The sequence below is a fragment of the Heptranchias perlo genome, chromosome 4 (genome assembly GCF_035084215.1).
Source record: "Heptranchias perlo isolate sHepPer1 chromosome 4, sHepPer1.hap1, whole genome shotgun sequence".
NCBI classification, from domain to species: domain Eukaryota; kingdom Metazoa; phylum Chordata; class Chondrichthyes; order Hexanchiformes; family Hexanchidae; genus Heptranchias; species Heptranchias perlo.
In genome coordinates this window covers 23,161,593-23,174,600 of record NC_090328.1, presented here as the reverse complement: position 1 = coordinate 23,174,600, position 13,008 = coordinate 23,161,593, and the positions used below count along the sequence as shown (strand labels likewise).

Genomic DNA, 13,008 nt, shown 5'->3' with positions numbered 1-13,008 from the left:
TTTTCTATTACACCTTTTGAGTAAGGATTCAATTATCTTTCCTACCACTGATCTAAAGCTAATTGGTAAATAGTTCCCTGAACTGGTTCTATCTCCTTTTTTAAATACAAGAATCATGTTAGCTTTGTGCCAGTCCACTGGCACTATTCGCTTTGCTAATGAATTTTTATATATATATAATAGTGCATCTGCTATCTCTTCCCTAACTTCTTTTAATATGCCCTCCATTTGGACCAGGGGTCTTATCCTCTCTAAGTTTGATTAGTTTATCAATTATCTCCCCCCTTTCTATCTTAAATGCCTTTATATCTTTTTTGATCTCTTCTTCTAATGTCATGCCCACCATATTAGTCTGCCTGGTAAATACAGAGGCGAAGTAATTATTTAATATTTCTGCCATTTCGCTGTCATTACCTGTGAGTTTATCGTGTGTATCCCTTAGTGGCTTTATCCTTATCCTGATTTTTTTTTGATATTTATGCATCTGTAGAATACTTTATGATTTCTTTTTATATTCCTTGATAGTTTAATTTCATAGTTTCTCTTTGTCTTCCTAATTGTTTTTTTGGCTTCTTTCGTATTCCCTTTTGTCATCCTCTCCTTTTTTGTCTGTGTACTTAGTGTATGCCTTTTTCTTTAGTTTCAATTTTACCCTTATTTCTTTATTTATCCATGGTGTGTCATTACTGGCTAATTTGTTCTTGTTTTTCAGTGGGATACATGTCTCCTTGTCTCTATCTATCACTGTTTTAAATGTTTCCCACTGCTGTTCTATTTCTTTGTTTATCAGTAAATTTTTCCTGTTTATTTTCCCTAGTTCCATCCCCTGAAAATCAGCTTTCTTTCCAATTTATTACTCTGGTCTTTGTTTACTTATGTCCATCTCAGTCGTTATCTTAAATCTTATTATGCTGCGATCGCTATTGTCCAGATGTTCCCCTACGCTTACTTCTCTTATCTGTTCTGGTTCATTTCCCATTACTAGATCCAGCAGTGCTTCCTCTCTTGGGCTTTTTACACATTGGATAAGAAAGGAGTCCTGCACACATTGTAAAAACATCATTTCCTGAACCCCTTTACCTACCTCTTGCCAGTTTATTTGGGGATAGTTAAAATCTCCAATGATTATTATTCAATGTCATTTACTCATTTTGCATATTTGCTTACATATTTCTTCCTCCACCTCCTTTCCTCTATTAGTGGTCTGTAGTATATCCCTATTAGTGTGATCAATCCCGTATCTTTTATTTCAATCCATATAGATTCTGTTTCTATCCTTCTGTTAGTTATGTCCCTTTTTGTTACTGCCATTGTTATCTCTAATTAGTACAGCTGATCTACCCCCCCCTCCCCTTCCTTCCTTCCTTCCCTATCCTTTCTGATTAGGTTATAGCCTGCAATATTTAGTTGCCAGTCCTGTTCTTTATTTAGCCATGTTTCAGTTATTCCTTCCACATCTGGTTCCTTGCTACAGATTATTGACTCAAGTTCCCCCGTTTTATTTTGGACGCTGTGAACGTTGCTGTACAGGCAGTTTAATTTTATTAGTTGTTGTTCCTTTTACTTTATTTTTAAGTCCTTTTATACTTCTGTTCTATAACTTTATTTGTTCCTTGACCATTTGTTATCTTTATTCCTTACCCTGGTCTGACCTTTACACTCGTCTCCTGTCTCTTTTATCTTTAAGCTTTTGTTATTGCTACCAGATCCCTCTCTTTCCCCCACCCCAATCTTGCTAGTTTGAAGCCTTATACACTGCCCCATTTATCCTTTCTGCTAGGACTCTGGTCCCATTCCAGTTCAGGTGGAGCTTGTCCCAATGTTACAGCTGCTACCTATCCCAGCACTGGTGTCAGTGTGCCATGAAATGGAACCCCTCCTTCCCACATCACTCTTTCAGCCCCACCTTCACCTTTCTGACCTGTCTATGCCTATACCAATTAGCACGTGGCTTGGGTAGTATACCTGAGATTATCACCCGTGAGGTCCTGCTTTTTAATTTAGTTCCTAGCTTCTGATAGTCCCTTAGCACGACCTCCTCGTTGTTCTTCCTTATGTTATTGGTGCTGACTGGATCCTCCCTCTCTCTTTTCAAGTTCCTCTCCAGAGATGTTCTTGCACCAGGTTGGCAATATACCCTCCTGGATTCTTGGTCGTCACTGCAGACGATGCTATCTATCCCCCTGATTATAGAATCCCCTATAACGACCACTTTTCTATTTTGATCCTCCCCACCCCCTTAGGACTGCCTCATGCCCCACGGTGCCATGGTTAGCATTCTGGGCATCCTCCCTGCAGCCTTCATCCTGATCCTCACAGGTATCAAGTATCTGGTATCTGTTGGATAGGACCAGTGTCTGTGGGACCTCCTTCTCTACCTCCCTTATGTGTTGGAGTGTCTGTAACGCGCATTCCAGCTCAAAGACTCTGAGCCGGAGTGTCTCAAGCCAGAGACATTTACTGCAGATGTGGCAATCCGGGACAGTCTCGCTGTCCACAAACTCCCACATATTACAGTCCTCACACATAGCTTGTACTGCCATTTCTAGTTTTTATTTATTTATTTATCAGTAGTTTATTTCTAGGACTAATAAAATCACTTGAGATCTAGATATTTATTAAATGGATTTAGCTTAATTTTTACATAATTAGTAATTACTTAGTCTTTTTTTAAAATTTAAGTTTTAAAAGTTGATAAGATTAGTTTATAGTCCCTTGGTTTAAATCACTTACCACCTAATTCCCACATTCACCAAATTCCCAGTTGAAAGTCCTCACTCTGTTAACGATTCACTCCGCTAGAAGTTCACTCTCTGTCTTTACCTAAGATATTCGGACAGGGGACCAAGAGGTAGGTTTTAAGGAGCGTCTTAAAGGAGATGAGAGAGGTAGAGAGATTTATGGAGGGAATTCCAGAGCTTGGGGCATAATCAGCTGAAAGCCCAGCTGCCAATGGTGGAGCAATGGAAATTGGGGTGCGTAAGAGGCCATAATTGGCTCAGCGCAGAGATCGCTGATGGTTGTAGGGCTGGAGGAGATTCGAGTTAGGGAGGATATACTGTATAGCCTCAATGAGCCATAAAAGGTTAAAGCGACCAGTTCTGACTTGTAATCAAAAGTCCTTAAATTGTATCCTGGTATTTGGTTAGCTTTATTAGTACCAGTTTTATTATCTGGATGATTTGTTGAATGATCCTTTATCATTTACTTATAACCTTTTGTTTTCTTTCAGTGATGTGAATGTTCTCAATTTCATTTTTGCTCATGAGCCTGATTTTAAAATCTAAATCTTGCCTTGTACACTTCTATGAAGTATATTTTGTATGTAAACACAAATCACTGCGCCCCCATCAAACACACAAAAATTGAAACCTGGGACGATAGACAAACTATATTAGGACCATCATGTTTTTGGGGAATTAGATCTTATTGATGTGATTTTTTTTTCTCTCTCTATGTAAATAGTTGCATTACTGAACAGGAAGATACGATGGTTATGTTTGCATTGATGTTCCTCACCTTGCTTATCAGGTTATGGACAGGGCAGAATTCGTAGGTTCAGGATTACTCAGTCGAGGATGCAAAGCAGGGAATGATCAATTTATAGGAGTATTTGCACAAAATAGACCAGAGGTGAGTTTTTCTCTTGGAGCTAATGTATTTTGTTTTCTATTAGTCATCACAAATATAGCATATTGGGCATTTGTGAATCAAAAGTATAGTGAACAGTGGTTGTCCCCTTGGATGTGACATTGAAATATACTTTCATGCTCTTTAATTTCTGTTCCTGTAAAGTCTGGTGTGAGGCAAAACCCAAGATGGTGAACCTATTGGAGAGGAGAGGTGGTAGTTTTAAATGTAAGCTTCACAGGAAAATGCCGAGATCAACTGGCCACTCTACGGGGCCCACTCATACACTTCCAAATGCAGTAACTTGAATTTACTCCCAATGTGGCTGATATCGAACCAATATCCTTGAACATTTGGGGGCTCAACCATCTGATCAAAGGAAAAAACAATCCTAACCTACCTCAAGTGCGAGCAAGCCGATGTAGCCTTTCTGTAAGAAACTGCCCTATTTTCTCATAACATGCCAAACTTTTGAGACTAGGTAGGCCAAACCTGATAGCCTCATTTTATCTAAAAGTAGAAGGTTGGCCATCTTGATCAATACACACGTCTGCCCTCAATGGAGATGGTCATTCCAGGGGAAGTTGGTAACTCTATCTTGATCAACGGGTAAATAGCTGATGAGATGATAACGATGTTAAGTGACTGTGTGCCCCGAACATACTTGCCCCTACATTCCCTAAATACATGATGCAGAAAAATAATTCTACAATATTGATGTCTTCCCTTGATCAGCATGAAATTCATCCCAACAATAGTGGCACTGCCACTTCAGTTGAAGAAATCCTAATGGTATTTTTATTGTCAAACAGGGTGTGGTGTTGTGCCACAGTCACAATTTTAATTGGGTGAATCCAGACTGCAGTTGAATTCTACATGAAAATGACCTTCGATGTCGAACTTGACTAATATTGAGACTTCTAATACTTTTTTTTGTATTTCTAATGAAAGTGTTAAATTTACCTCTGATTCTATGATTTAACTGTATAATCAGCCAACTAAATATTGGTGTAGCTGAACATGTGTTTCAAAATGTTAAACATTCTCCCATCCCATTTCAGTGGGTTATTATTGAACAGGCCTGTTATGCCTACTCCATGGTGGTGGTGCCATTGTATGAAACCTTGGGAGCTGAAGCCATTTCCTATATCTTAAACAAAGGTAGGTTTTGTACAAATAAGTTACATTAATTTGTTGCACTTTCCCATGCTTTTTTCCCAAAATTTTCGGTTGTTGACTCTATGCTCGTTCCCTAGGATAAGTGATGTAATCTGGTTATCTGCTCCTATGAGTTGTCTTGTGCTTCTGTAAGACGGTGCTGAACCTGTTGGCTTTCTTCTCTTCCCTCCTGCGAGCCACCCCCCACCCTTTCCTCGGAGCTCTCATCTTGTGGCCTGGGGCGAATCAGTGCCTCCCGGTCTGTTTGGGGGAGTGGGGGGGGGTGATAGGATAGAATAAAATTAAATAGAAGTTTATAGCGAAGAATAAGCCCATTTGGTGCATTCATTTCTGCCAGCACTTTACTAGAGCAAATCTGAACTAATCCCACTTCCCTCTCCTTTCCCCATAGGTCTGTATATTTTTTGCTTCAAATATTTATGGTAACTTTCCCTTAATCAATGCAATGGTCTCTGTCTCAATTGCTCCCTGATGCATCCTTGAAACCTCCTGTGTAAAGAAATTTCTACACAAAATAGCTTTCCTAATTGCAGTATATCATTGTGGCCCTCTGGGTGGGAGTTCCATCACTCAATCTTTAGAGCTGCCAAAATGTAAAAATGCACGAGTTCAACATAATTGATTTTAAATATAATGTGCAAAGAAGGAAATCAGTATACAAGAATGTAAACAAAGCAAAAGCAATGGGTTAAATAACTTTAAAAAAAAATTGTAACTACTTTCCAATTAAAATGTTCAAAGTGTTTAAACTCCAGAATAGTCTTTCCTTAATCAATACCTCATTTTGGTAGTAAATGAATTACTAACCTAGATGGGTTACATATGAGGAGCTTGGCTGAGAGAGGTCATTTAATTATTCACTATTCTTCACAGAACACTTCAGTGTCACTAACTGCTATGATATGTATTCACAGCTGGCAGGATCGTTTTTGTACGGTTATAGTTTTCTTTTTAAAAACTTCACTAAAGATTGGAGTGTCTCCAAGGAGGCCAATAAGATGAATTCCTAGATGGGTTCTTTATTATGGTCAATCTATTTGGGATGGCTTCTTCATCTCCCTACCAGAAGCAAATGAGAAAAGCTGTTTAAGTCGTTCCTGCCTCTGCTGGTTGAGTACTGGCAGAGGGACAGCAGCAGAAACCTGGAAGCAAATTATTTTCTGCTTTCTTCCTCTGCTGTGAGTTGCCACGTGAGCGGGGACATCAAATAACAACAACAACTTGCATTTATATAGCTCCTTTTAACGTAGTAAAAAGTCCCAAGGCGCTTCACAGCGATTACCAAACAAAATTAGACACCAAGCTACATAGAGATATTAGGACAGGTGACCAAAAGCTTGGTCAAAGAGGTGGGTTTTAAAGAGTGTCTTACAGGAGGAGAGAGAGACTGAGAGGTTTAGGGAGGAAATTCCAGAGTTTAGGGCCTAACGTTTATGTCAGAGATTAAAGTAAAACACTGATAACTGCAGATCGGTAATAGCGGGTCATGGAAGTCATATTGAGCAAGGAGTTGTTGCAGCAATGAACTTTATGATCATGGATTTGGTTTCTGATCAAATTGGGTTTTTTTGTTTCACTGTCTAGAAATAGGTCATTTTCTTATTGCGTAGCATGAACCTTCAGTCGTGTTTGATGTTTTGGCCTTTTTGAGAAGCTGATTTTTATGGCATATTTGGTAGATTTCTAAATGGGATTTCCTGAAATGTTGCAAACACCAGGTCATAATGAAGAGGTTTAATATCTCAGTACAGACCCATGCAGGGTTTTCACAGAAAATCTTATTGTCTCTCATCTGTTAATGTGGCCAGTGCCGTCAAAAGTAGCATTGTTCAGCTTGCTGAGATTTCTGTGGAATGCTTAGCTGTCCATCTGGATGACTGAGTTGTTTTAGGCAGATATGGACAGATGGTGAGCTTCCTTCAGTTCTGAGAAGCCAAAGTCAGGCATGAGTTGAAGATGATGGACTGGTCATCAGTCTTCTCCGCATTGAGGATTGAAAACTTCCTTAACTTGGTTTAAATAGTGTAAATGCGATATTTTTAAAAAAAATTGACAAGATATATCTGTCTATATTGGTAGCTGGGCAGCCTATCTTTTAAATGCTAATTTATGCAAGTTTGCAGACTGGGGAGTAGAAAAGTTCATCATCTCCGATTGCTGCTGACCTCCAATTGCTGACCTATTAGGGGTATGCTTGGGAGAAAGGTAGTTAGTATCTCAACAGTAACACCTGTAACATGAAAGCCGTAGTTGCTTAATTGTTAAGCTAAGTTCTGAATGGACGAGCATGTTCTATCAGTCAGTTAGATCATGACTGATTTGTACCTCAACTCCGTTTACCCGCCTTTGATCCATATCCCTTGCTACCCTTACCTAATAAAAATCTGTTGCTCTCAGTCTTGAAAATTTCAATTGACTCAGCAGCCACAGCCTTTTGGGGGAGATCTATGCTGGAGCAAACAAGTGGCAACAATTATTGCAAAAGCTGGTAGTGGAAATTCTCTGTCCAACAAAGTCTATATCCTCCATGTAATGCTGTTAATCCTGTTTAGCAGGATGTAGAAAATGCCCATCTGATGCTTCTGGACTTTGTACAATGCACAGCTGTGCATATTCGTAGAAATGAGGATGTATTTCAAACACATTTTAGCATTCCAGTACAACTTTTCTTTCTCTTTCTCCCAAGTCCATCTGTAATTTCTTCAACTTTGGAGTTCAGATTTGATACCTGATCGTCTTCATTACTTTTCTCTCCAGCTGATTTTCGTGATACACCACGTGTATATGACGCTTTGCCTATTGCAGCTTCAGGTTGTGAACAAATCTGGATTGTGTAATCCATTTTAAACCAGCTGTGTTTTTACTATTGACAAGCCAAATTAAAAGTTAGTTTTATTACCTGTTTGCCGACCTGTTCTACATTCTGTACATTTATGTTATACCTCTACGGGCTCCAACCTACTTTCATACTGGTAGAGGATTGTAGTGACAATGTGGCAGAACTTCTGAGCACTTGCCTAATTTTCGCTGGTAGGAGGGAAGAGGAGACAGGAATATTTTTGGACCATACTAAATTACGCTTTTCCTATTGAAGCTTCAGTATGATTGTCAAATTTATCACAAGTGATAAGCTTCAAAGACATTCATATGTATTTACAAAACTCATGGGGCCCTTTCCTTCTGTGCTTGCAGTTGCATGTATGTAAAATTTAATTTTACCTTGTCTTTCTCCGATGCATTTCACTTTTAAAAATATATATCGTCTCTGTTTTTGTTTGAGGCTGTCATGCATATTGGGAATGATCATAATCGTTAGCAGGGTTCCAATGCTAAATTTCGGAGGAGTCTGAAACAACGTCATTGTGTCACTGCCAGGTGCAGAGTTCACCACTTGCCAACCTCAGTGTTGGACCTAGGACTGACTTGCAGTAAAATTATGATTTTTCAAAACGTTTTCCATAATTATTTTTGTAAGGCAAGGGTTTTAAGGAGCCAAGGCGGGTAGATGGCTTTAAGATACAGATCAGCTATGATCTAGTTGAATGGCGGATCAGGCTCGAGGTGCTGAATGGCCTACTGCTATTCCTATAACATCCTGTTTCTAAATATACCTCCGAAATGAAACTGTTTTCAGTCAACACTGCGGCCATCAATGAAGTTGGGTAGAATATTCTGAAAACTATCATAGGAACCATGCTATTGCAACATTTAAGAACAGTAGGTTGAAATTAAATTTCAGCTGGAGCATCTGTCAGTACACTGAGAAGGCTCACAAATACATTTCTAGGCCCAAAGCATTCCTTAATTTCACAAAGAATTATTCAATATGCATGATACTGGAGCATAATCTAATGTATTAAAAAAAAGTTTTATTGCAATTTTAACCAACTTTGTCGTCAAATAAGAAATTGACCTGATGTCTCCTTGCTCCTAGCGGATATTCAGGTTGTGTTCTGTGACACAAAGGTCAAAGCAGAAACTGTACTACAGGGTGTGGAAAATGGGGACACTCCAAAAGTTAATACCATCATTGTCATGGACGATTTTGGGGATGACCTTAAAGAACGAGGAATGAAATGTGACGTCGAACTTGTTTCTTTAGAGCATGTGGAGGTGAGGTGTCTAAGGACTATCCGGTGGCTTTTGTATTAGGCATGCATCATTATAGTTTATAGCAGCATAGAGATTAAAGATAAAACCATCTTTATTTGCCATTTCTGTTTACAACCACCCCGCCTGTTGCTTTCACATAACTACTTCCAGCTACGAGAGCTCAGTATTTCAAATAATGGATTACTCTTCATTCCTGCTAATATTACCTCTCTGATTACTCAATTAGGATAGGTGGAGATATCTTTTGAAATACAAGAAATATCATCTTTGTTTTCCTCCTTGCAAAAGTTGTTGTGTAGTGCAGTGTTTTCTGTTTTTGAGTTCTGATAAATGTACAAACAGTAGAGCTTGGATCATCTGTTGAATGGAATTGGAATAATAAAGCTAAATGCTTGGGATCAGGTTAATCTATTGGGTCAGGTTCCACAGGCACAGGAATGCTGCTTATATAGCAAAGAGGCTGATATATGTAATATAAATCTTGTCCATTGGATTTACTTGATTTGCATACCAGAACCAAAACAGATACATAAATCGCAAATTTATTGTTCATTTCTATTTTTCTTCTAGAATATGGGAAGGCAACAGAAACGGAACCCACAAGTAAGTTATCCTTGCTTTATTTCCAACGTTAGTGGTCGGTGTTCATGATTTAAAGTAATTGGTAGAAGGATTAGAGGGGAGTTGAGGAGAACTTTTTCACTCAGAGGGTGGTGGGGTTCTGGAACTCACTGCCTGAAAGAACGGTAGAGGCAGAAACCCTCATCGCATTTTAAAAAGTACTTGGATATGCACTTGACGTGCCGCAACCTTCAAGGCTATGGACCAAGAGCTGGAAGGTGGGATTAGGCTAGATAGCTCTTTTTCGGCCATCACAGACATGATGGGCTGAATGGCCGCTTCCTGTGCTGTAAATTTCTATGATTCTATGAAACTAAGAACTGCTAGTGACAAAAAATGAGTGTTTGGTTTTTAAAGCCATTTATCCAGATTCCTAAGTACTCAACCAAAGTTGTTGATAGCCATGTTCATGTGTGTGATTTAATTTTTTTTCAGTTAAGTTGTGATGGGACGTGGACCTTTGGACAAACTTTTATCCAGTAACTTTGTTCTCACTGATCCATGATCTTCTCTTAGCACCCCACTGCGCTCCTAAACTCCCAGCTCCAAAACTCAATTGAATGATGAAATGGCTTCTGCCCTGTCAGTAAGCAATAATTACCTAAAGCACTGAACTGTGTTAGGCCCTCAATGTACATGTCTAAAAGCATCGCTAAATTTGCAGTGGACCCACAATGTATGACTTCTGAGAAACGCTGTAGATTTTGTACAATCATTTTGCATGCCCAGATATTTTAATCTTTCAATACTGTGAACAATTTATCAATTCCCTTCAAAAATTCAGAATAGTCACCGTGAAACTTTTCCGATGAGAACAAGTCTAACTGTCTTGATAATTTTTCATAACTTAGAATCCTAATACCTGTAATCATTTTGGTTGCTCAGCTCATGAGCAATAATAGTCTTCCTATGATTAGGTGATTAGAACTATTCAGTAAAACAGGTGGGAGCTGTCTACCGTTTACAGAAATAAAATTATTTTTGACTTGTACTCCCCATTCAGTACTGTTATGTAGGCAGCTAATTTGTGCACAGCAAGGTCCCACAAACAACAAAGAGATAAATAACCAGCTAATCTTTTGGCCCACCTGGTTTGGCATCCCATTCAAAAGATGGCACCTCCAACAATGCAATGTTCCTTCATTACTGCACTGAAGTGTTAGATTATGTGCTAAAGTTCCTGGAGTGGGACTTGACCTTCTAACTCAATGGCAAGAATATTGGGGCAAGCTGACACCTAGTGGCTCAAATATCTACATTTTCCAGATCCTTCTAAATTTGGGTGTATTATTTGCTTTGCTCCTTTTTTGTTATCATCTGCAAGATTGGAGATTTTCCTCAAGACATTTTTATATCTGATAACCTGTTGTTATTTTCTGTCTTTTCAGCCAGCAAAGCCTAGTGACTTGGCTGTTATTTGTTTCACCAGTGGAACCACAGGCAAGTACCACTGGGACTTATGAGTCATTTTCACTTCTTATTTAATGTTTGTTTCTGATTTCTCTTGTCAAAATGTTAATGGCCTTTTCCTCTGGCAACAAAAATTGCAGAAGCATATTCAGCGTTAAACAGTAGGAATGTCCCAGTTACTCTTCAGTTTCAGGCTGAAAAATATAGATTATCTATTGTGTGTCTTAGTTCATTTGTGTGGTATCCAGTTTATTGAACTTGATATGAGTTTTTCTTAAAGCTTTAAAATTGCATGCATTTGTATTTAATCATATTTGACTTTGATAGTGGACAGATCCTGATTTACAATGGGTTAATAAACCTTGATTACTCTTGCTCTTTCAGGAAACCCCAAAGGGGCAATGCTGACGCATAGAAACATTGTGTCTAATCTCTCTGGTTTTGTGAAAGTCACAGAGGTAAACAGCAGGTGCTATCATCATGTCCTATATTTCCAAATGGCATCCGTAATTTATGTCTTTGCTATGATGTGCATCAGTCTTGCAAATTGATTCTCTAGGTATGATATTTTCTAAGTGAACTTTCCTGTCACTTGAGTAACCAACAGTAAGCCTCTAGGTGAAATTGATTTTATATTGCATCTATAAAGTGCCTTATCATGTCTCTCACGACAGCTAAAGCTGTTCATACACATTGGAATACAAGCAATCATTGTTGCCGTGTAGGTGACTGTAGCAGCCATTTTATAGATAGCAATGTCCCACAAACAGTAATGATATGAATTGTCAGATAATTTATATATTCTTTTGATGTTTGAGGTTAGAATGTTGATCTGGGCACAGAGAGAACTTCCTGGTCTAAATATGATGTCAAACCAAAGTGGTGCGAATCTAACCGCTCTAGGTAGTCCTTCATTGCTTCTCTGTGGAGTTAGATAAGGCCCTGATGCTGTGTTTTATACTACAATAATAATCCTTTGCAGAGATGCTCAAGTTGTAATGTAAATGTACCCTTAAAAAAAAAGAAAGCCAGGTATTTCATCCTACATTCTTCTGATCTGAGGTCTGAAATTGACCAGAACTGTACTGACTTCTAATTGACCGTAGCATATTTAGGAGCAGCTCCAATTACCTGAATGGCCACGGGGTGCACTTGAGAAGTGGCCTTAAAGGGACAGGCTACGCTAGCAGCTAAGTGTCATAATGCTGCAGATCCCAGCTTACTCATTAACAATGCCATAGAAGATCTGCTAGTATTTAAGCATCTGTATTGCTTTCTGACCAAACTCAACCTGATGGCCAGGACCTGTTGCAAGGCAGAATATTAATTATGCCTATACTACAAATGGAATATAGTGGCACCCTGAAATCTTTTGAAATGTAACTTTTATGTGACTACTCCATCTCCCATGGCTTTGCTTAATATTTCAGGAGCTTGTTTAATGGAATGTTCTTTTTTTAAAAAAAGTTGCATTGACCTTATTGCTGAAGTTGTACTATTTGCAGGAGTTGCACTGAAATTGCTGCAAACTGCACTGACACCTCTGATGAGGGGTTTTGATAACTGATCAATCAGTAACTAGTGGGCATAATTATAAGATCATCTCCAAAAGAATGAAGGAATAGTTAGGAGAATTTTTTTTTATACACAAGGTTATTGGAACATGGAATGCCAAACTAGAAACAACAGTGGAAGCAGAATCTATAATAGCTTTTAAGAGCATAGTGGCTAAATATTTGAAAAAAGAAAAATTTAAAAGGGTACGGGGAAAGGGTGGGGAAATGGAACAGTTAACCTTGAGAGCTACTATGGGTGTAATGGACTGTGGCCTCTTTCTGTGCTGCAGAATTCTATGATTCAAGGTATGCATGTAAAATTTTGTTTGACCTAAACAATAAACAATAGTTTATACATGTAATATAAAAGGTTGGATCTTTTGGTATTAGTTTTCTGAGGTCAGTAGAGCTCCTGAGTTTTTAGTGTTTTAACAATGGAGAACTTTAGATGTTGTGATTTCAGTATTTTTTTTTCTCTGTAATTTGATTTTTACTTTTC

The 13,008-nt window shown here is 38.5% G+C and overlaps 1 protein-coding gene across 6 annotated transcripts in view; it reads left to right on the top strand.

The window, feature by feature from the left end:
• Positions 1-13,008, top strand: part of acsl1a (acyl-CoA synthetase long chain family member 1a) — a 145,439-nt gene that overhangs the window by 95,517 nt on the left and 36,914 nt on the right. For all 6 annotated transcript variants that reach the window (XM_067982589.1, XM_067982590.1, XM_067982588.1 and 3 more), the window contains 6 exons: positions 3,532-3,633; positions 4,692-4,791; positions 8,744-8,922; positions 9,493-9,525; positions 10,932-10,983; positions 11,338-11,411. In XM_067982589.1, the coding sequence (XP_067838690.1) occupies positions 3,532-3,633; positions 4,692-4,791; positions 8,744-8,922; positions 9,493-9,525; positions 10,932-10,983; positions 11,338-11,411 (540 nt within the window). The remainder of the gene's footprint in view (positions 1-3,531; positions 3,634-4,691; positions 4,792-8,743; positions 8,923-9,492; positions 9,526-10,931; positions 10,984-11,337; positions 11,412-13,008) is intronic.